The 24430-nt window shown below is 46.7% G+C and overlaps 2 protein-coding genes across 7 annotated transcripts in view; both read right to left on the bottom strand.

Moving 5' to 3' along the window:
• ASCC2 (activating signal cointegrator 1 complex subunit 2) overlaps positions 1-24430 on the bottom strand; it is a 402689-nt gene that overhangs the window by 39654 nt on the left and 338605 nt on the right. For 2 of the 6 annotated variants that reach the window (XM_050806794.1, XM_050806796.1), the window contains 2 exons: positions 11700-11809; positions 5459-5556 (listed from right to left, as the gene is read on the bottom strand). In XM_050806794.1, coding sequence (XP_050662751.1) covers positions 5459-5539 — 81 coding nt within the window. In that variant the 5' untranslated portion in view covers positions 5540-5556; positions 11700-11809. Of the gene's footprint in view, positions 1-4814; positions 4988-5458; positions 5557-7604; positions 7714-11699; positions 11814-24430 lie in introns of those variants that run through there. The other 4 variants (XM_050806797.1, XM_050806798.1, XM_050806795.1 and 1 more) reach the window with 3 other exon arrangements.
• Positions 1-24430, bottom strand: part of ZMAT5 (zinc finger matrin-type 5) — a 357894-nt gene that overhangs the window by 104802 nt on the left and 228662 nt on the right. The window lies entirely within an intron of this gene.

Below are 24430 nucleotides of genomic sequence, written 5' to 3'. Positions count from 1 at the left end.
ATTATATAATTTGACACAAGCATCTTTTCTTTCAAAAACTTACAAGGGTACAGAGAAGGTGAGCTGCCTGGGACTACACTCCCCGGCCCCATGTTCCCTGCAGAGGTAACCACTCACCATCTGGTGGGTGTCCTTGCAGACCTCTTCCAGGCATTTACATTAAATTATACCCATAAAAACGATTTGTTTGGGTCTGTTCTTTCTTATACAAATAGCATCATACTGTTTGTATCACTATGCTGTATCTTTTCTATAACCAGAAAAAAAAACTTCAGTAATTTTTTTTACATAAAATATTCTAATCAAGTAACTGTAAGTCTCAGCATAGAATCACAAGTTCTCCCTTCCAGCCCCTACTTGTCATGAACAAACCTTACTTTGTTCACCATAAAGAGGAGATGGGCTAAGTCTTCTCCTCTGACTACATAAGGGGTGCTTTCTCTGGGGAAGTGGGAACAGGAGGATGGCCAGGCAATGTGTCACCTCTTATCAACCACAGTCCATCCATTTCCAGGTCTGTTGATCCAGAGGATACAGAAAAACTGAGACTGATAAGAGGTCAGCCTCCTCAAGAACCCTCTATGCCTTCCTACTGCCTTAGGCGAGTTTCCAAATTATAGAGCCTGTGGGTACCACAAGGATTCTTCAAGGCCACCTATCACGTGGGTCTGCAGGACCCCCTCCTATTTAAATGAAATTTATATCATGGAGTTACAGGTACAAATCCATTGAAAAAGAAATTCTGCTGGCTGAAACAAGTTCAAAACAACTGTCAGGAGCCAAAATACATCTCCTTGGTTTCCAAGCTTCCTTCCTCCTCTATCTGTTGGCTCTTTACCTCTTCCCTCACTTCTCACTCAGGCCAGGCTACTTGTTCTCCTGAGACACACACCCCCCCCCCCCAGGCTACTCATTCTCCTGACACACACACACACACCAGGCTACTCATTCTCCTGACACACACACACACACACACACACACACACACACACATCCCCTGAGATTCTACTTTCCATGCAATCCCACAGGGGGAAGATGGACATCTAAATCACCAAGTGAGCACAAAACAGAGGAAGTGACAGCTCAGACCTGGCAGAGGGACTGTGGAAATGCCAAAGGGAATTAACAGCACCTGGAGGATAAGGGATGGCTTTCCAGAGCAAGCAGCCTTCCTCCAAGCCTCCAAGCATTCAAGCCTTGGAGGATAAGGACTTTAAACGAAAGAAACATTTTTATGGAGGCATAAACATGGGCCCTAACAAAAGGGCACAGATTGTACTGGGAGGCGGGAGACAGATTTGGCGAATGCTGGAATGATGCAAATGAAAGCTGCCACTTATTGTGGACCTGCCCTGTACCAGCCACTAAGCAGACACAACCCACAGCCCCTATTTCTTTTTTAATCTACAAAAACTATTTAATAGACAAAGTATTCATCCCATTTTAGAGGAGGAATCAAACAGTAAGGTTCAGGAACTTTCCCAAGGTCATGGGATTAAAGAGACAACTGAGGCAGGATTTGAGCCAAAGCTTACACTGCAGACCTATTAAATGACCCCTGGTATCTGTGTGCCATCCTGGTCTCACTGATCGTCCTTCTGACCCCAGTTCCAATCTCACCTCCTCCAGGAAGCCTCCCTGACTCCCACCCCAGCTGGATTAGGAGCTCATCTAAGCTCTCCCTCAGCACCTGCATTCTGTGCTCACCTCTCTATACCACTTGAACAGCATTAAAAGTGCTTTCAGACCAGTGGTTTGCATGGGGAAAGGGTGAGAGGAAGGCATGAATTGCAGGCAGGCACAAGAAAACTTTTAGGGGTGGCAGAAATGTTCATTGATGATGATAGTTTCATGCATGTATACAGATGGAAAAACCAATCAAATTGCATATTTTAATTTTTAAAATGTTGGCTGGGTACAGTGGCTCATGCCCGTAACCCCAGCACTTTCAGAGGCCAAGGCGGGCCCACCACTTGAGGCCAGGAGTTTGAGACCAGCCTGGCCAACACTGTGAAACCCCGTCTCTTATCAAAAATGTAAAACTTAGCCAGGTATAGTGGCACATGCCTATAATCCCAGCTACTCGGGAGGCTGAGGCAGGAGAATCGCTTGAACCTGGGAGGCGGAGGTTGCAGTGAGCCGAGATCACGCCACTGCACCCCAGCCTGGCAACAGATGAGACTCCACCTCAAAAGAAAAAACCCTTTCTTTTCATAGGTGTTGACAAATTGCACATTTTAAATATGTGCAGTTTATTGTCCTTCAACGATGCCTGAATAAAGTTGTATAAAATGGGAGGACCAGCTGGGCGTGGTGGCACACGCCTGTAATCTCAAGCTACTCAGGAGGCAGAGGCAGAAGAATTGCTTGAAACCGAGAGGCGGAGGTTGCAGTGAGCTGAGATCGCGCCATTGCACTCCAGCCTGGGCAGGCGACAGAGTGAGATTCCGTCTCAAAAAAAAAAAAAAAAAAATGGGAGGACCAGTCTTCCCAACTGTCTCCCCCACTAGCCTGTAGGTGTCTGGAGGCAGCCTGAGCCTTGCTTACCCAGCATTCCGAGTCTATAGAACAGCACCACGCATTGAGCAGACTTTCTGTACAGATCTGCTGGCTGGACAAAGAAATGAATGGAGGCTGATGGGACGTCGTAGCTCACACCTGTAATCCCAGTGCTTTGGGAGGCCAAGGTGGGCGGATCACAAGGTCAGGAGTTCGAGACTAGCCTGGCCAATATGGTGAAACCCCGTCTCTACTAAAAACACAAAAATTAGCCAGGCGTGGTGGCAGGCACCTGTAGTCCCAGCTACTCAGGAGGCTGATGCAGGAGAATCGCTTGAACCCGGGAGGTGGAGGTGGCAGTGAGCCGAGATCGCATCACTGCACTCCAGCCTGGGCGACAGAGCGAGACTCTGTCTGAAAAAAAAAAGGATAGGGTTTTGCCATGTTGCCCAAGCTGGTCTCGAACCCCTGGGCTCAAGTGATCCACTCGCCTCAGCCTCCCAAAGTGCTGGGATTACAGGCATGAGCCACCAGGCCTGGCCACAAGACTATTTCTTTTGGGTCAAGTATGTGCTATTCAAATAGTAGATCCTCAACCAACATTAGCTCTACCAATCATCCTGAAAAGGTGGTGTGGTAACTACCCTTTGGCTAGAGATCATGCCCCAAGTCAAGACTAAAGGGACAAATATAGGGTGGACACATATCTTAGTACAATCTTTCAGGAGCTTCCCATGGCCTTCAGAGTAACACTCTTCAGTCTGCCAACAAGACCCTTCCTCGATCAGGCAGCTGTCTCCCTCAGCTCATCTGCCTTCCCACCCTACCCCCCATTCAGTGCTGCTGTTGTTGTCCCTGTTGTCATAACTATTGTAAAAACAATTTATTGAGTACTTACTATGTTCCAGGCACAGTGCTCATTCATAGACATCTCATTTAGTCCCCACAACCACCCTGCAAAGCTGGTCCTATTATTATAGTTTTTGGATTTGAGGCTTAGAGACGTTCAATAACTTGTCCAAAGACACAAAGACAAATATCCAAATATGTGTGAAATGAACACAAAGCCTGTACTTGCTAACTCTGCTACACTGTTGCTACCTCAAGTGACTTGTGGTTAGTGTAAGAGTCAGGCTCTCTCAAGACTCCAGGACTGCATACTAAGGTCGTCCTACCAGGTCCAGCTTTCTGTTGCTCTGCCCAGCTAGTATTAAGTCACCCTTCAATACCCAGTTCAGAAGCCCTTTCCTTCAAGAAGCCTACCTGGGCTGCACGTACCCTCCCACCAGGCCCAAGGCCTCCCTGCCCCTATACACCCCACTGATCTGGATCAGTGGCCCCGGCTCTGCACTCATGAAGCAGCCTAGACTTCCTTCTATCACAACCCTGATCACACTAGAGAAGCTACTGGTCTGTCTTTCTCTTAGGTCGTGGGTTCTTCAAGGGCAGAGACCATGTCTTTTCTCTTTATAGCTCCAGCACCTGGCACATGGCCTGGCTGTAGTCCCTGACTCATGTACCAAATGTTTTCTGAGAGCCTCCTATGCGCCTGGCACTGGAAATCAGGAGTAAAGGGCAAGGACCAGGCCGCTGCTCTCACAGTGCCCGCAGTCTAACAACCCACATGTTAATTCCGTATGGGGGGAGGACTGAGGTGGAAAATCATACTTGACCACCCAAGGAGCCAGTATCCATCAGTGTTTCCAACAGAACTTTCTGCAATAATAGAACTGCTCTATATCTGTGCTGGCACTCACCACATGGGGCTATTTTAATTTAAAAGCGTTACAATTAAATTAAAAATCTAGTTCCTCAGCATACACTCACTATTCACATTACAAGTGCTTAATAGCTACATGTGGTGAATGAATTGGGTGGCTATCGTACCGAAAAGAACACTCCAGATTTTCTGATAAATATCTCCCACACATAAAAAGGTTATAAAAAGGAGACGAGATGTGAGGCTTTATAGCAGAAAGATTTTAAGGATATGTGTCCTAGGGTCTGCTCGGCTAGGTTCCCATCCTGGCTCCCCTAATTTCCTAATTCTGTGACTCTGAACTTTCAGTTTCCTCATCTGTAAAATGGGGACAATCAAAATGTCTATTTGTAGGGCTGTGATGTGGACTAAATGACATAATCTGGGTGAAGTGTTTAGAATGGTCTGGCACAGGGCAAGTACTCTATAAATGTCAGGTACTATTATTAGAGAGTATTTAAGAAGTAATGAGAAGCCATCTAGAAGGCAGGAAATAAAACACCAATTCCTGTTTCCCACGACTTTACTCAAACCCCTAGAAAACACTTCCTCCCACCTTGTTCAAGGGAGCTCAAATTCTTGGGAAAACAACAAGCGGGTACAGGAACTCCAGGGCCGCATCTATCTCCTTCTTCAGCAGCCTGGCACCTCTCCATGGCTCTAATCTCTCTCTGCAGCTGGTAATCGACATGTTCGCAGACTCCTTATTTTTCAGTCTCATAAGCCCTGCTGGGGTGTTTGTATGTGGTGCTTCTTATCTCAGTTGCGATAAAACACAGTCCAACCTCTGAAATCAGCGTTCCCACCAAAATACGGATAGCAGCTTAGATAGCTCTGAAAACGCTACCTGAAACCTGAAAACCCTCCACAGGGTCAAATCCCCAAACCCAGCTTTGGGCTGGACCCATTTCTAGCCCGATCCAGGCTGAATCAGAACTGCCATCAGACTGATTTGAAATAAAATGCTTTGGGGGGAAGGTGCAGGGTGGTGACATGGAAAATCCTACGCAAATTCAAGCTGCTGCTCGGAAGGAAATTCCTACTCTGGGCCTGGAAGAGACTAGTAGTGTCTCAGCTACTGAATCACTGACCATGGCCCTCGGGTCATTCTTGGAACAGATAAAGAAGGAATTTACTTTTCGCTTCTGAAATTGCAAGACTGACAATATCAGGCTGAATGGCCTTAAGGGACCGGCTCACCAGCGCTGGTGAAGTCCTCAGCTTTCCTGTCTTCAGGTCCTTGTGGGTGATCTGGAGTTGGTCCAGGGGCAGAGCTGGCATTGTGCTGCGTGACCCTCCTGAAAGGAATATGGATGGGAAGAAGAGAGCAGACACACAGACTCCTGGGGGCAGGGCCTGCTCTGGGGCTGATCCCAGAGTCAGAAGAGAAGCTTTGACCTCTCGCCTTAGGAGGCTCCTGTTGTGGTTCAGGACCTGGTTCATGCGCCTACTAACCCAGACAAAGTGACTGTTTTTTTGCATAAAGCGGTTCTCAGTTGTAGAAGAAAATACTTCCCCAGATGACTTCCACACTTTTTTTTTTTTGAGATGGAGTCTCGATCTGTCGCCAGGCTGAAGTGCAGTGGCGCTATCTTAGCTCACTGCAACCTCCGCCTCCCCGGTTCAAGTGATCCTCCTGCCTCAGCCTCCCCAGTAGCTGGGTCTATAGGCACACACCACACCTAGCTTTTTTTTTTTTTTTTTAAGAGACAGAGTCTTACTCTGTTGCCCAGTGAAGTGGTGCGGTCATAGCTCACTGTGACCTCTAACTCTTCAATCCTCCCACCTCAGCCTCCTGAGTAGCTGGGACTACAGGCATTCACCACTACGGCCAGCTAATTTTTTAAATTTTTTGTAGAGACAGGCTTTATTTTTTGACAGATGAGTTCTTACTACATCGCTTGGGCTGGTCTCAAACTCCGGGTTTCAAATGATCCTCTTGTCTTGGCCTCCCAAAGTGCTGCCTCTGCCTCCCAAAGCGCTCACAGGTGTGAGCCTCTGTGCCCAGCCTGTTTCCACCCACTTTGAGAAGTACTGGCTAAAAATACTTAGATTATCTTTATTACGGCTCCAGCTCTGTGAGCTCACTAGCCTGTGAGCTCTATGAAGACAGTGCCCAGGCCTCTCCTCTTGCTATCTTTTCTGTGAGCATAGGACTGGTACAGAGGTGGCCTCACCAAATGTTTGAAGAACAACTACATATGAGGACACTCCTTTTAAAACTCTAGCCAGATTTTAAGTCTTTTGAGGGGTGAAGCCATGGGTCTTTCCTCACTTGTGGAGGGTGTTAAGGTTTTACAATCTCTCTAGGCTTCAGGGAAGAAGTAGATGGAAGAATAGGACATGAGAAGAAGGGAAGAAGGACATGGAAAAACAGAAGGACTAGGGAAAAAGATAATTCACAGAAAACTGACAGTGCAAGCTCCTTTCTACAAAAGCCCAAACTGACCTCACAGTCAGTAAGCGGCAGATCCAAGGTCTCCTGTCTTGCTGTCCAGTGTTCTTTTCACAGTATCACTTGGCCTGACCCACAGAAGGGACATACGTGTTAAATGAATCATGGAATAGAAGTGAATTAGGGCCCTCAAAAAACATGCCATAAAAGGCTGGAACAGTCTCAATGACAACATGAAGAGACAGAGGCTGGGGTGATGAAACTGTCACCTCTTGAGCCTTCACAGACAAGCAGAGGAGCACGGGGGACATGAGCTACCAGGTGTGTCATAGCTCAGATATTGGGCCAGGCTTAATGATATAAAGAGCTCCTCTAAGTGAATTTCTTTTTTCTTTTTCTTTTTTAAAATAGAGATGGGGTTTCGCCATGTTGCCCAGGCTGGTTTCAAACTCCTGAGCTCAAGCAAACTGCCCATCTTGGCTTCCCAAAGTGCTGGGATCATAGGTGTGAGTGCCTGGCTTCTAAGTGCTTTTCTCAGCATTAACTTACTTGCCCAGTTAACTAGCTTTACATGTATTAATGCTCACAAAAACTCTAAGGTTAGTTCTATTATTATCCTCATTTTATCAGTGACAAAACAGAGGCTCACAGAAAACAAGAAACCTGCCCAAGGTCTCACAGTTAGTAGGTGGTGAAGCAGGCTGGTTCTTAACCATTCACTATACTGTGTCTAGTTTAGTTAAACTTAGGGGTGGGATGGGCTGAAGGGGTGGAGTGAGAGTCAAAGCCCTTCTAGAGGAGACCCTGAGTAGTCTTGATAATAGAAACTGACCAGGAAAGAAGGGTGCCCCAGGCAGAAGAAACAGCAGAGCAAAGGCAAGGAGGTGGACACAGCCTGGCACCCAAGGAACCTTGGTTCCGGCCTGTTATAAAGACTGTGAAAATCCCCACCCTAGAAGGAGTAATGAGAGAGGACCAGTCTGCCTAGTCCTTGACAACTGTTCCAGCTATAGGATCCCAGCAGATCAGACACACACGGTCTCTGCATACATGAGGTGGCCTGAAAAAAAATCACAAGGCAAAGAAAGTAATAAAGAGCTTGGGGTAAGTTTTCATCTTTCAGCTTTGCAAAGCATAGATAATATCTTCTGCTGCACCTATTTCTAATCAAGTTACTAGCTTACTAGCCTCTCACAACAACCCAATTAAGGACAAGGATTACTATGCTCAGATGTCCAAAGAGAGGCCCTGATTTGCTCGAGGTAAATACATTATTGGCCAAGCTGAAACCAAAGCCCAGGTCTTTTGCTAGGGCACCTGGGGCTCTCGTGCTGAATATGTTAAAAAACAATAATAATAATTTATTTTCCTAACCCTCTAGCCATGCTGGAAGGCGAGCTGGAAACACCACTGCTTTGCACACCAGTGCAGAACTCTAAATGACTGATAGGCCCAATTCCTTCCAGGCTTGCCCGCTGAAGATGGCTGCGGGAGTGTTGGCTGTGAGACACAGGGTGGAAAAAAACTCATGAGGAGGAAGCAAGTCTCCACCCTTTAACCTCTAGGCCCCACAGTCCAGGCCGAGACAGGTAGAGACAGCATTTGCTTTCAGAAGAAATTCACGGCCAGGTGCAGTGGCTCACGCCTGTAATCCCCACACTTGGGAGGCCAAGGCGGGAGGACTGTTTGAAGCCAGGAGTTTGAGACCAACCTAAGCAACATAGTGAGACCTCATCTCTACAAAAAATTCAAAAATTGGTCAGGTGTGGTGGTGTACACCTGTAGTCCCAGCTACTTAAGAGGCTGAGGAGGAAGGATCACTTGAGCCCAGGAGATCAAGGCTGTAGTGAGCCATGATGGCACCACTGCACTCCATCGTAGGTGACAGAGCAAGACCTTGTCTCAAAATAAAAAATAAAAAAAAAAATTTTTTTTTTTAAAAGAAATTCACCCTTACAAACCACTGCCGGCCAGGGCAGTTCAGGGCTAGTCTGGTGTGGTGGTAAGGAGACAGCGCTACAGTCCTACAGCCTGGGTTCAAATCCTGGCTCCACCTTTTCTTCTCCATGTTGAGACCCTGAGACAGTTAGTTCCCTAACCTCTGTAACTTTTGACTGCCTCTTCTGTAATATCAGAATTGTAATAGTACATAAACTTCCAGGGTTGCCATGAGAAGTAATCAATGTGAAGTGCTCAACCCAATACCTGGCACATAATAAGCACTCAATAAAATTTAGTTGTTATTATTCAAGTCTCAACCAGAGGCAAGACACTTTGGGCTTCCTGGTTTATTCAGCAAACAATTCCTGAATATAATCCGGGTCCTAGGCACATAACTGACTATCATTTGGCGTTAAAGCTGTAACAGGAAATGTCCTGCATATAATCTGGGTCCTAGGCATATAACTGACTATCATTCGGCATTAAAGCTGTAACAGGAAATGTACAGTAGAGAAATGAAGGATGTTACAAAGAAGGTGATCTATAACCTCGATGTTGAAGAATGGGGGAAAAGGTGACATTCCAAGCAGAGAGCAAGCATGAACAAAGGCTCAGAGTCTTAAAATGTGCGGCTCTGGGTTGGGTGAGGTGGCTCCCGCCTGCAGTCTCAGCACTTTGGGAAGCTGTGACAGGAGAATTGCTTGAGCCCAGGAGAGTGAGGTTGCAGGGAGTCATAATACATCACTGAACTCCAGCCTAGGGGACACAGTGAGACCCTGTCTAAAAAGTGTGGCTTTGAAGGAAGAGGGAGACATTTGGTGTTGCTGAAAACACAAGGTCAGATAGGGGATGACAGAAGTGAAGAGAGAAGAGAAGCTGGATAGGGAAGACAGGACCAGTTTAAAAAGAGCCTCAAAATAGCTTGAACCCAGGAGGCGAAGGCTGCAGTGAGCGGAGACCATGTCATTGCACTCCAGCCTGGGCGACAGAGCGAGACTCCATCTCAAAAAAAAAGCCTCAATGCTACACTAAAGATTTTAGTATTTCTGGCCCGGCGCGGTGGCTCAAGCCTGTAATCCCAGCACTTTGGGAGGCTGAGATGGGCGGATCACGAGGTCAGGAGATCGAGACCATCCTGGCTAATGCAGTGAAACCCCGTCTCTCCTAAAAAATACAAAAAACTAGCTGGGTGAGGTGGCGGGCGCCTGTAGTCCCAGCTACTCAGGAGGCTGAGGCAGGAGAATGGTGCAAACCCGGGAGGCGGAGCTTGCAGTGAGCTGAGATCCCGCCACTGCACTCCAGCCTGAGCGACAGCGCGAGACTCCGTCTCAAAAAACAAACAAAAAAAAGATTTTAGTATTTCACCTGAAAGCAGTGAGGACTCATGTAAGTATGGGAGAGACATGACCAGAAAGAGATGATGATAACCTGGTGGCAGAAAAGACCTTTTATAAACCATGGGAGAGCAAACAGTATGTTAATCATTTCATTTTTTTTTTTGAGATGGAGTCTCACTCCGTCACCCAGGCTAGAGTACAGAGGAACGATCTCGGCTCACTGCAACCTCTGCCTCCCAGGTTCAAGAGATTCTCCCGCCTCAGCCTCCCTAGTAGCTGGAATTACAGGCACATGCCTGGCTAATTTTTGTGTTTTTAGTAGAGAGAGGGTTTTGCCATGCTGGCCAGGCTGGTCTGGAACTCCTGACCTCAGGTGATCCACCCGCCTTGGCCTCCCAAAGTGCTGGGATTACAGGCATGAGTCACTGCCCGGCCATTCAAATATTTTTGAGCACCTATTATGTGGCAGGCACTGATGCCCAGAGAATATTAAGGTGGGCAAATAACAAACCTGGTCCTGCCCTTCACAGAGCTTACAGTCATAATGGGGAAAGACAGATACTTTTCCAATTAGCCATACAAACAAATAAAAACCAATACCATGATGTAGCTATATAGGTAAGGCTCATGAAGCTGTGGCAGCATTTAAAAGAGACACCTGGCTTGAGGGAGGAGGGATGTCAAGGAAGACCTGAGTTTTTGTCTAAAGCATGGGTACAAATTAACTAGGCAGGGCTGGGCACGATGGCTCACTCCTGTAATCCCAGCACTTTGGGAGGCCGAGGCAGGCAGATCACGAGGTCAGGAGATCGAGACCATTCTGGCTAACAAGGTGAAACCCCGCCTCTACTAAAAATACAAAAATAAAAAAAATAGCTGTGCGTGGTGGCGCATGCCTGTAATCCTAGCTACTCGGAAGGCTGAGGCAGGAGAATCGCTTGAACCCAGGAGGTGGAGGTTGCAGTGGGACGAGATCGCGCCACTGCACTCCAGCCTGGGCGACAGAGCAAGACCCCGTTTTGGGGGGGAAAAAAAGAAATTGAACTAGGCAATCTGAACTTTAAGTTTCAAAAGGACACACAATAATCACGACTATGTCTGTGCCACCACTGTATTCCCCTGCCAGGCAGGACAGCGAAAGCCAAAAGCTAAGAAAGGGACGGGAGCTCCCTACAAGCACCCAATTACAATATGGCCTGGGAACATCCCCGGGGCTATTGCTTCCTCAGTTTCTTTGTCATCATTCCTCTAGTCTCTCAATTGAATATTACTCTCCTCAGAGACCTTCTGATTGCTCTGCCTATAGTATCTACTCTCCCAGTTAGTGTCACAGCTTTAATGACCTCGTGCATTTGCTTGTCGTTGACCATCTCCTCCCACTAGACTGTAAGCTCCATGAGGGCAGAAGCCTTGTCTGTCTTGCTTTATGTGTATCCCCAATGCCTAGATCTGTGTCTGGCACATAGGAAGCACTCCACAAATATTTGCTGAACGAATGAGTGAACCCTGAGAAAACTGAAGCCCCGGGTGTGAGGACGTGGGGGGATCGTGGCTGGTCCAAGGCCACCCTGGGGCCGAACTTCGAACCGTGGCTCCTGACCCTGGCGGCCAAGTCTCGGGAGCTGGGGGCGGCTCACAACCCCTCAGCGTACGCGCGGGCCCCGCAATGGAGGCCAGAGGGTGGGAGAGCCAAGGGTGCCAAAGGCACAGCCGCGGCTCCTCCGGGGCCTCTTGCCCTGCATCCGGCAGGGACCAGCCACGTACTCACCTCGGCGGCTCCACCACCAGCTCTGTGCCGCCACCTCCTCCGCCGCCGCCGCCGCCGCCGCAGCCGCCGACCACGGTGACAGCTCCCTGGGCGCCCGCACTTCCGGGGTCAAACGGCGATTCCGCAGGAGCAGACAGGAAGTCTCGGCCTGGCCCCGCCCCCAGAGCAGAGCAAACTACCGCCGGGAAGCCGGACCCGGGCAGCACCTCAATTCTTAAGACTCCGCCCCACTCTCGGCAGTCTGTAGCCACGCCTCCTTCCCCTCCTACGTCCCCTACGTGATTACACCTCTCGGGAAATCCAAGCTGGGTACCTAAGAAGGCGTCTCGGAATCCCAGGCTTCCACCTTCTGCCCGACCTCCTTAGTCACCGTTTTACATATTTAATCCAGAAGAGAAATTTTAACAAGTCAAAAGCACGAACATAATATTAAGCAGATGTACAAGTACAGACTGCGATTTCGTTTACGGGAAATTCTGGAACAGACAGAACTCATGAGTGGTGATGGTGTTAAGATTGGTGGTTTCCTCTGGGGCTGTGGACTGGGAGGGGCCACAAGTGAGGCTGGGGTCACCCCTGTCTTCATCTCGGTGGTAGCCATGTAGATGTGTTCACTTTGGAAAATTCATCAAATTGTACACTTAAAATTTGTGCACTTTTCTGTATGTATGCAATACAGGTTTTTTTGGTTTTTGTTTTTGTTTTTTTTTAATGAAGGTACAAGTATAGCTGTCCTGAGAGAAGGATGCAGTTTTTCTACAGAATGTCTCAGGTAATGTAGATTTAGTGGTTCCTAAGTCTGGCTATGCATCAGAATCATCACAGAAAACTTGTTAGGAACACACATCCCTGGCTTCATCTCAGTGCCTGGCATACAGTAAGAATTCAAAACCAACCACCATCATTATTGGGGTGTTATAGAAGCCCCCGAATGGAAAACACAACCCTACCCTGGGATTGTGAAATATTTCCCAGGACCCTCCTGCCAACCCCTGCTATCTGCACTAGGGCTACAAGTAATGCTTAGTCCAGTGCCTGTCCTCAAGGAGCTTACAAAATAGGGAGTGCAAGAAAACCAATAGCAACGAGTCAATGTGATGAATGCAAGGTGCTGAGGAAATAGGAGAGATGGCCTGTAAACCAGAAATGAGATGAGAGGAGCTGGATTTTATATTAGTTTTGTATTGCTGCATAACATATTACCACAAACTTACAACAACACACTGCTGGCCACTTATAACAAACACATTTATTTATTTATTTTGAGACAGAGTCTCACTCTGTCACCAGGCTAGAGTGCAGTGGTGCGATCTTGGCTCACTGTAACCTCCGCCTCCCAGGTTCAAGCGATTTTCCTGCCTCAGCCTCCCAAGTAGCTGGGACTACAGGCACGTGCCACCACCCCCAGCTAACTTTTGTATTTTTAGTAGAGACGGGGTTTCACCATATTGGCCAGGATGGTCTCGATCTCTTGACCTCGTGATCTGCCCGCCTTGGCCTCCCAAAGTGCTGGGGTTACAGACATGAACCACCACGCCTGGCCAACAAACACATTTATTATCTCACATTTTCTGTGGGCCAGGAATCTGAGGATGGCATAGCCGGCTCCTCTGCATCAGGGTCACCCACAAGACTGCAATCAAGGTATCAGCCAGGGCTGGAGTCTCATTTAAAGACTCAACTCAAAAAGGGTCTGCTTCTGAGTTCCCATGGCTACCGGCTAAATTCAGTTCCTTAATGGTTGTTGGACTAAGGGTCTCAGTTCCTAGCTGGATTTTGGCCAAAGGCTTGTCACATAGGCTTCTCCAGTGTAGCAGCCTGCTTCATCAAAGCATGAAAGCCTAAAAGTTAACAAGGAAGCCAAGAGTGGTGGCACATGCTGGTAGTTCCAGCAGGTTGGGAGGCTGAAGCAGGAGGATTGTTTGCCCCTAGGAGTTCAAATAGAGCCTGAGCAACATAGCAAGACCCAGTCTCTAAAAATTAAAAAAAAAAAAATTCAAAGAAGGCAGTAGCGGCTGGGCATAGTGACTCATGCCTATAATCCCAACACTTTGGGAGACTGAGGTAGGAAGATTGCTTGAGCCCAGAAGTTTGAGGCCATCCTAGGCAACATAGCGAGACTTCGTCTCTACAAAAAAAAATTAAAAATTAGCCAGGCATGGTGGTGCATGCCTGTAGTCCCAGCTGCTTAGGAGGTTGAGGCAGGAGGATTGCTTGAGCCCGGGAGTTCGAGGCTGCAGTTAGCTGTGATCACACCACTGCACTCCAGCCTGCACAATAGAGCAAGACCCTGTCTCAAACAAACAAAAGGAGGCAATGGGAGATTCTATTAGCAAGAGAGAAATTACAATCTCATGTAACCTAATCATGAAAGTGACATCACTTTTGCCATGTTCTATTTGTTAGTAGCAAGTCACAGGATTTGCCCACAGGGGATTACACAAGGGCAGGAATACCAAAAGATGTAAATCAATGGAGGCCATTCTAGAGTCTGCCTGCCACAGATACTTAGAGGACACATATCAACCCCAGGTCTGCAGCAGAGGAGGTAGAGGTGCAGAGAGATAAAGACAATTGTGATAGTAATGACCACATTTGTCAAACCCTTGCTTCATCCCAGGCACTGGAATAAGCATTTAATATACATTATCTCTTTGACTTTTTTTTTTTTTTACTGAGATGGAATCTCACTCTGTCACCCAGGTTGGAGTACAGTGGCACGATCTCGGCTCACTGCAACCTCTGCCTCCCAGGTTCAAGCCATCCTCCTTCCTCAGCCTCCCTCGTAGCTGGGACTACAGGCGCATGCCACCACAGTGGGCTAATTTTTGTATTTTTAGTAGAGACAGTGTTTTGCCATGTTGGCCAGGCTGGTCGCGAACTCCTGACCTCAGGTGATCTGCCCATCCTGGTCTCCCAAACTGCTGGGATTACAGGTATGAGCCACTGAGCCAGGTGCTCCTTGACTCTTTGTAAGAATGATAAGAGGTAGATGCTATTATTACCCCATTTTAAAGAGAGGTTTAAAGACTAGACCAGAGTCACAGAGCTGGTAAGTGGGTGGAGTGGGGATTTGAATTCAGCCCTGTTTAACCACAGAGCCTGTCCTCATAACCTCCCTACCAAGAGCCCTTCCCAAGCTCCAAGAGGTCTCAAGTGCCACAAGCTGTGTCAGAACAGTGAATGTTTCCCTTTATTGCTGTTAGTATTATTATTTTATTTATTTAGAGATAGGGTCTCCCTCTGTCACCCAGGCTGGAGTGCAGTGGCGTGATCATGGCTCATTTCAGCCTCTGCCTCCTGGGCTCAAGCAGTTCTCTTGCCTCAGTCTCCTGAGTAGGTGTGACTACAGGCATGCACCACCATGCCTGGCTAATTTTTAATTTTTTTGTAGAGATGGTTTCTCAATATGTTGCCCAGGCTGGTCTTGAACTCTTGGGCTCAAACAATCCTCCCACCTCAGCCTCCCAAAGTGCTGGGATTACAGCCACCATGCCAGTCTGTTGCTGTCATTTTTGGAAAACTGATCTTCTACTGACATGGAAGGGACAGAAAAAGGTGCCAGAAACTGTGTGTGTTTTGTTTTGTGTTGTTTTGTTTCTTCTCTGTCATCCACACACACTGGACGCATGGAAAATGCAATCTGTATCCTGGTGACTGGTTGGGAGAAAATCACATACAGCAGTCTTTGGTCCTTAAAATAATAATTCCGGAAAAAAATATATGCACTGATTCCATCTTTTTCTATGGGTACAAAGATGTTCATATCACAAAGGTTTTGGAACTAAATAACATGACTGTAAGAAGTCAAAACATCCAATAAATCACCAACTTCTCCAAATGTATCTGTTTTCTCATCTGTTAAACAAGATAGTTAATATCCACCTCATCATTAGAAGGCTTAAGGCTGGATGTGGTGACTCGTGCCTGTAATTGCAGCACTTTGAGAGGCTGAGGTGGGAGGATTGCATGAGACCAAGAGTTCGAGACCAACCCGGGCAACATAATGAGACTTATCTCTCAAAAAATAAAAATAAAAAAACTAGCTGGGTGTGGTGGCACACACCTGTAGTCCCAGCTACTATGGAGGCTGAGATGGGAGGATAGTTTGAGCCTGGGAGGTGGAGGCTGCAGTACGCTGTGGTTGTGCCACTGCATTTCAGTCTCAAAACAAAACAAAACAGAAGGCTTAAATGAGATAATATAGACAATGCCAAGAACATAGTAGATGCTCGAAAAATGTTAGTGAAAAGGAAGGAAGGAAGAAAGGAGACTCCCTATCAGCTGGAGTGTTAACTTTTACATTTCTTTCATCTTTCTCCCTTGCCGAAAAAGCTTAATGAGGAATGTTGGTTTACAAAGGACACATTCTTGTCTGAGCTAATATGTGTCCAACTGAAATTAAATTTAAAAGCCGGGTTAACAGGAGAGGCCTCAAATCATGCATAAGTCATTTGCAAACATGCAAATACAGAGCAATTTCTTGGCCTGGCTTCTCCTCTAGATTAAAAGAAAAACAACTAAGAACAACTATTTGGGTTGGCAAAAGAGAGGAGTGTCCATGGTTCGTATAATCAACAAAGTCTAGGGGTAACTAGGGAGAAAACTGTCAATATTCAGTGCTACAAAATAGACACTGAAATATCTAGGTCTGAGTCTTGCCTGGCCCAGACACTCTGAGTCACCTCAGATGAATCAGTGTTCCCTTCTTTTGCATGTCAGTCCTCCAGCAAGCATGTGTTTGCAGAGCACTCATTGTTGAGATTAGCTGTTGTTTGGCGTCCAGTGTTTATTTCCTCTGTTTTCCTACCAATAGCAACTTGATCACTCCTTAGGGAACCGTCACTCCCATTTCAATATGTATGGAGTGGCATTGACCCCTTACCCAGAGTTTAAATGTCCAAAATTGTATTAGTCATCTAGGGCTATGCAACAAATCATCCCAAAATACAACAGTTTAAAACAGTAATCCCAGCACTTTGGGAGGCTGAGGAGGGCAGATCACGAGGTCAGGAGATTGAGACCATCCTGACTAACATGGTGAAACCCCGTCTCTACTAAAAATACAAAAAAACTAGCCAGGTGTGGTGGCGGGCGCCTGTAATCCCAGCTACTTGCTAGGCTGAGGCAGGAAAATTGCTTGAACCCGGGAGGCAGAGGCTGCAGTGAGCCAAGACCACACCACGCACTCCAGCCTGGGCAACAGAGCAAGACTCCGTCTAAACAAAACAAAACAAAACAGTAATAATAGTTTTTTAGGCCAGGTGCAGTGGCTCATGCTTGTAATCCCAGCACTTTGGGAGGCCAAGGTGGGAGGATCACTTGGGCCCAGGAGTTCAAGACTAGCCTGGGCAACATAGTGAAACCCCATCTCAATTTAAAAAAATAGTTTATTATCCCATATGGTGTCTGTGGGTTGGGAGTTCCAAAGTGGCTTGGCTGGGTGGTTCTGGCTTAGGGTCTTTCAGGAAGATGCAATCAGTTGTCAGCTAGGACTGAAGACTTGATTAGAGCTGAAGGATTCACTTCTGCAGTGGATCGTTTACTCGCATGATTGCTGGGTTGGTACTGGCTATTGGCAAGGGGCCTCGGTTCCTCTCTACAGGGCTAGTTGAGTGTCCCCACCACATGGCCCCTGGCATCTCTCAAAGCGAACAATCTAAGAGATCAAAGCAGAAGCACCAATGTCTTTGTGGCCTAGCTTTAGACGTCACAAACTATCACTTCAGCCACATTTCTACTGGTCACATAGGCCAGTCTTGATTCAGTGTGGGAGGGGTCTTACTATACAAGGGCATGGATATCAGAAGGCAAGATCACTGGGTGCCATCTTGGAAGCTGCCACATCAATCTAATATGAGCCTGAATAAATGGCATATTCTAAACCTTCAGTCACAGTGATTGGCTCAAGAGTGGATACATGATGTTCAATTGTTTTTTTTAAGAGACAGGGTCTATATTGCCCAGGCCAGTCTCGAACTCCTGGTCTCAAGTGACCCTCCCGCCTCAGCCTCCCAAAGTGCTAGGATTACAGGCATGAGCCATTCCATCCAGTCTGCCAAATCTATCCAGTGATACCCAATTCTGGTATCTTTATTTGAAATCAAAAGGAAAGAGAAGCTCTCCTTCTGATGAGATTGTTAGCAGTAAGAATAAACTTATGCTGGCTGGAGGCCACCACATAGAACCTGAGAATGAAGCCAACTCAGAGAACTGCAGAGCCAAGAAAAGGAATGATAAGCAGAGAGACAATGAAAGAGAGAGATGAGGCCGGGCGCGGTGGCTCAAGCCTGTAATCCCAGCACTTTGGGAGGCCGAGACGGGCGGATCACGAGGTCAGGAGATCGAGACCATCCTGGCTAACACCGTGAAACCCCGTCTCTACTAAAAATACAAAAAACTAGCCGGGCGAGGTGGTGGGCGCCTGTAGTCCCAGCTACTCCGGAGGCTGAGGCAGGAGAATGGCGTAAACCCGGGAGGCGGAGCTTGCAGTGAGCTGAGATCCGGCCACTGCACTCCAGCCCGGGCTACATCTCAAAAAAAAAAAAAAAAAAAAAAAAAAAAAAGAGAGAGAGATGACATCATTTGAACCCTGGATCTAGGCAAACCTGAATTCAGGTACCCTGAGGCTTTTCTCATGCCTGTTTTGCTTAAGCCATTTTGAGTTGGGCTTCTGTCCTAATACAACTTTTAGGTGCTCAGTCCTTCTCCTGTTTAGTTGACCAGCCTTTTCTAAAGATTATGACTGGTACACACTGGGGCAAGAGGGGTGAGATTGTTAACTGTTCAAGATCATGACCAGAAACAGTGGCTGGCATTTCAAGTTGCTAGATTAGGGATAAGGAGATATTAGCTTCTGGATAGACCAGGTATACCTTGGGTACCCACCAATTGGTATTCTTTTATTAGACCAGTGGTGTTCTGGAGAGGTACATGGTAAAGAGGTAGCTGATGGATTGGTTGTACAGTCTAATGATGTAAGTGTTAAGCCCATTTATATCCCTTAATTACTAGGCAAACTGGACAAGTTGCTTAGCTTATCTAAGCCTCTGTTTCCTTAGCTGTATAATAATGCTTGTTCAACCTACTATAATCACTCAGCAACAAATATTCATTGAGCACCTACCATGTGCCAGTTATCATCAATAAAGTAACGATTCAATTCCAGCCTTCAAGGTTTTCACAGTCTTGTCAGAAATATGAATAAAACATAAATCATATAGCACGGTTTAAGAAGTATTGTGATAGGCATATACATAATGCTTTGAGGTCATAAGGGAAAAACCTTTTTTTTTTTTGAGACAGAGTTTTGCTCTTGTCACCCAGGCTGAAGTGTAATGGTGCAATCTCGGCTTACTGCAACCTCTGCCTCCCAGGTTCAAGTGATTCTCCTGCCTCAGCCTCCTGAAGTAGCTAGGATTATAGGCACCCACCACCATGTCCCGCTATTTTTTCGTATTTTTAGTTGAGACGGGGTTTCACCATGTTGGCCAGGCTGGTCTTAAACTCCTGACCTCATGTGATCCACCCGCCTCGGCCCCCCGAAGTGCTGGGATTAGAGGCATGAGCCACTGTGCCTGGCCAAAAAAAATTTTTTTTTTTTTTTTTTTTTTTGAGACAAAGTCTCACTCTGTTTCCCAGGCTGGAGTTCAGTGGCACCATCATTGCTCACTGCAACCTGGGACTCCTAGGCTCAAGTGATCCTTCCACCTCAGCCTCCCAACTGGTATTGCAGGTTATGAGCCACCACACCTGGCCAGGAAAAGCATCGTATGTAGTAGGATATACATGGACTCTCTGGGGAGGATGCTGTTTAATCTGAGTTTTCAGGAAATCTAGGAACTGACAGGTTAGTAGAACTTAACAAGGAAAGGAGCAAAGACCCAGAGGTGTAAAAGAAGATGGACCATTCAGGTAATTGCAAGTAAATGTGTATAGCTTGAATCTCAGAGTTTAAGGGCATTTTAAGGAGAGGCCAGATTACGGAGGGCTTTGTGGACCATGCTAAGCAACTGACGGTGGGGAAGGTCCTGGAGGGTTTGAATGAAGCTGAGAAATTTTTAGAAAGATAACTCTAGTAGTCAATGGTAGGCAGTTTTGTGAAAAGAATAAAAGAAAAAAGATAACTCTAATAGCCATGGCAGTGGACAGAATAGATGATAGCAAGAATGGAGCTAGGGCTGGTGCAGTGGTTCACATCTGTAATCTCGAGAGTTTGGGAGGCCAAGATGGGAGAATCACTTGAGCCCAGGACTTTGAGACCAGCCTAGGCAACATAGAGAGGCCCTGTCTCTTCAAAAAAATATAAAAAGTTGGGTGTGGTGGCTCACGCCTCTAGTACCAACTACTTGGGAAGCTGAGGCAGGAGGATCACTTGACCCCAGGAGGTTGAGGCAGCAGTGAGCCATGATGATGCCACTGCACTCCAGCCTGGGTGACTGGCTGACAGAGCAAGACCTTGCCTTAAAAAAAAAGATAAAAGAATGGAGCTAGGCCTGTGTCACAGTTATCTGTTGCTGCATAATAAACTACCCCCAAATTTAGTGGCTTATAAAGATGTATTATGTCTCATGATTCTGTGAATTGGCTGGGCTAAGCTGAGTGGTTTTTCTGCTCCACGTAGTGTCAGCTGGTGTTATCATTTGGTTACACTGAGTTGCGTGCTCATTTGAGGCTGGAACGTCCCAGACAGCATCATTCATATGTCTGGCATCTGAGTTGGGGTGGCTGGAATAGCTGGCAGCTGGGTGGGGCTCTCTTGCCACATGGTCTCTCTTATCACTCAGTAGTCTAGTCCAGCAGTTCTCAAGCAGGGGTGATTTTCTCCCACAGGGGACACATGGCAATGTCTGGAGACATTTCTGGTTGTCACTACTAGAGGAACTAGGTATTAGAGGCCAGGGATGCTGCTAAACATCCTGCAATACACAGAGCAGCCTCACCACAAGGAACTATCTCACCCAAAGTATTAATAATCATGAGCTTGAGAAATGGTGGTATAGCTGGAGCTTCTGTGTGGTGGTTTAGACCCCAAGAGGGTAAAAAATGGAAAACATATTTCTTTTCTTTTCCTTCTTTCTTTTTTTTTTTTCTTTTGAGACTGAGTTTCACTCTGTTACCCAGGCTGGAGTGCAGTGGCATGATCTCAAGTCACTGCAGCCTCCACCTCCTGGGTTCAAGTGATTCTCCTGCCTCAGCCTCCAGGGTAGCTGAAATTATAGGCACTTGTCAACACACCCAGCTAAGTTTTGTATTTTAGTAGAGATGGGGTTGTACCATGTTGGCCAATCCTCAGCCTCCCAAAGTGCTGAGATTACAGGTGTGAGCCACTGTGCCTGGCCTGTTTTTTGTTTTCTTGAGACAGAGTCTCACTTTGTCACCCAGGCCGGAGTACAGTGGTGCCAACACTACTCACTGCAGCCTCGACCTCCTGGGCTAAAGCAATTCTCCTGCCTCAGCCCCACCAAGTAGCTGGGACCACAGGTGCATGCCACCATGCCCGACTAATTTTTGTATTTTGTGTAAATATGGGGTTCTGCCACGTTGCCCATGCTGGTCTCGAACTCCGGGGCTCAAGCGATCTACCTGCCCTGGCCAACCAAATTGCTGGGATTATAGGCAGGAGCCACCGTGCCTAGCCAAGAAACTGCCATATTTCTTTTCTTTTCTTTTCTTTTCTTTTCTTTCTTTTTTTTTTTTGAGATGGAGTTTCTCTCTTGTTGCCCAGGCTGGAGTGCATTGGCTCCATCTTGGCTCACCACAACCTCCACCTCCCGTGTTCAAGCAATTCTCCTGCGTCAGCCTCCCAAGTAGCTGGGATTACAGGCATGCACCATCATGCCTGGCTAATTTTGTATTTTTAGTAGAGATGGAGTTTCTCCATGTTGGTCAGGCTGGTCTCAAACTCCCAACCTCAGGTGATCCGACTGCCTTGGCCTCCCAAAGTGGTGGGATTATAGGCATGAGCCACGGCGCCTGGCCGAAGCGTCATATTTCTTTTTATGTATGTATGTATGTATGTATCTTTGTAAGACCTCTCAGGAATGAATGAAGCTGCCATTTTTCTCAAGCCCTAGGCTCTGGAACGCCACACTATCACTTCGTCCACATTCTATTGGTCAAAGCAAGTTACAAAGCCAGCTCTGATTCAAGTGGAGAGGAATTAGTCCTTCTTCCCCATCCATGGGCAACTACTGGTCTGTTTTCTGTCTTACAGATCTTTGGTGACTGTTTTAACAGGAAATCAACCACAGCCAGCGAGACCATTTAATAAAAAAGATTCATGTGAGAAGTAATAGCAGTGTGAGCTCAACCATTGGCAAAGTGTCCTCATGAGAAAATGAAATAATGGCAGTTGAAATCTCTTTGCAAGGTGTCACATAAATATATTAATTTCATAATCCACACTGTCCTCAGCCAGGAACTGCTATCCCTAGCAGCTTTCTCTTAAGCCAGGTTTTCTTTCGATAGGCCTCCATTCTGTGTCTGTCCAATCCCCCTGGCCTCTGTCGGATTCATCAAAGCTTCTGCTGACTCCAGAAGATTCTAGAGAATGATCACTGCAGTGAAAAGTCTCAAATCATCCCCCAGGGCCCCTAATAACAAAACATCTGCTTGTCATTGTCTCCTACCCCTTTTGGTTTTAGTGAGAAAACAGCGTTAAGTGATGATAATGGTAAACAACTTAAAAACCAGGTCTCCTGGCTTCCAGGAAGAGAGCTTTAATTTGAAGGCAGCTAATTATCCATTCATTATAATTTACAAATAGTGGTCGTCTTGCCTCCTGTCACTGGTCTGTGAACAACAGTCAGAAAGATGAAAAAAAAGTCAGAGTTAACACGTTTTAGAAATCAGAGGGCAGAGAATTCCCCAAATCGAAGAAAACGCTTACAGAACATGTAACTCAAACCTTTCATTTTATGGATGAGGAAACTGAGGCCCAAAGAGGGAATGGGACCTTTCAGAATTACCCAGCAGTGGGGGAGATGGCAGAATGGGCACCGGAACAAAAGTTTCCATGCTGGCTCTAGCCTAAAGCCCCACCCAGGGAGATGAAAGGGTGGCCCTGTCTGCTTCCATGCAGCCTGGAGACTCTGCACTCAGACCACCCATCAAAGTGGCAGTTGGCATGTTCAGGTCTCTCTATAATCATCAGGGTGGGACAATAAAGCCACAGAACCAGGAGGTAGAAACAATTCCTCAAACGCTGGGACGTGGTTTAAATTCAGAGGGGGTTGGGGCAGCGAGCATTTTGCTTCACGTCAAGATTTAACATTTTTTATTTGGTAGCATCTTGTACATTCTTTTTTTTTTTTTTTTTTGAGACAGGGTCTTGCTCTGTTGCCCAGGCTAAAGTGCAGTGTCAGTGATCACAGCTCACTGAAGCCTTGACCTCCTGGCTCAAGCAATCCTCCTGCCTCAGCCTCCTGAATAGCTGGAATTACAGGCGCAAGCCACTGTGCCCAGCTATTTAAATTTTTTTTTTTCTTAGAGATGAGGTCTTGCTCTGTTGCCCAAGCTGGTTTCAAACTCCTGGACTCAAGCGATCCTCACAGCTCAGCCTCCCAAAGTGTTGGGATTACAGGCGTGAGTCACCATGCCCAGCCACATCTTGTACTTTCCATGTAGGATCTGAAAGGAAGGAATTTCAAGAGGTCTCCGGCTATCCTGGTGATGGGAAAGATTGATACTTGGCAGTTTTGGCCATTAAACCTGGGGTTTCAATCCAGTGGAATATCGCCAGCTCTTCAGCTTTCCTTGAGAGAGTTTGAAAAGAAGTTACTGGAAGATTTACCTTGACCATCACGAAAAGAAGGGAACCCTACTTTCTCTTCTTGCTGAGTATCTACTCTCTGGGCTTGCATAGTCCCCAGAGATTTCAGTATGCCGCTGCTCTGACCTAATTCCTTGAGTGCAACGGCCCCTTCACACCTCAGGGAACTAGCCCATGCTGCTTCCTCGGCCTGAAACAACCCCCTGCTCTCCTTGTCAAAGTAAAGCCTCCTCTTCATCTCATCTTTTCCCAGGTTATAATCACTTTCCTGATACACGCATTCCTAGCTAGCTCCCTTCACTTCCCTTGTGTATCACTGGTCACAGCTTATCTTCCTGTATTTATGTGTCATCAATGAATGATTGACTCCTTCGTTAGACTATGTGTTCTGACAAATTAGAGACCTCATCTGTTTTGTTCACCAACCTTATCCCCAGTGCTTAGCTTGGTACCTGGCATCTTATAGTGTGCAATAAATATTTGCTGACTGAATGATTGAATCAAAGTGCTAGGATAATCTAGACCAACTCTTCCAATTCCAAGTAAGAAACTGTGGTCCAGAGATGGGCAATGACTTGCCCAGGGTCACATAGAAGGTGTCTAATAGCTCCTTGTTGATTACTGACTTCCTTAAAATACCTTGGCCCTGAGACAGGGCCATTTTGAGGAGAGGCAAGACTGAGAGACTGAGCTGTTTTCCATACTGTTTTAGTCCGCTTGTGTTGTTAAAACAGAACACTTGAGGTTGAGCTATTTACAAAGATCATCAATTTATTTTTTTTTTTTTCTTGAGTCGGAGCCTTGCTCTGTCACCCAGGCTGGAGTGCAGTGGTGCAATCTCAGCTCACTGCAAGCTCTGCCTCCCAGGTTCACGCCATTCTCCTGTCCCAGCCTCCCAAGTAGCTAGGACTACAGGTGCCCGCCACCAGGCCTGGTTAATTTTTTTGTATTTTTAGTA

Source organism: Macaca thibetana, chromosome 10 (genome assembly GCF_024542745.1).
Source record: "Macaca thibetana thibetana isolate TM-01 chromosome 10, ASM2454274v1, whole genome shotgun sequence".
In the NCBI taxonomy this organism is placed as follows: Eukaryota; Metazoa; Chordata; class Mammalia; order Primates; family Cercopithecidae; genus Macaca; species Macaca thibetana.
The sequence above is the reverse complement of the archived record's forward strand: the minus strand, read 5'-3'. Positions and strand labels throughout refer to the sequence as shown.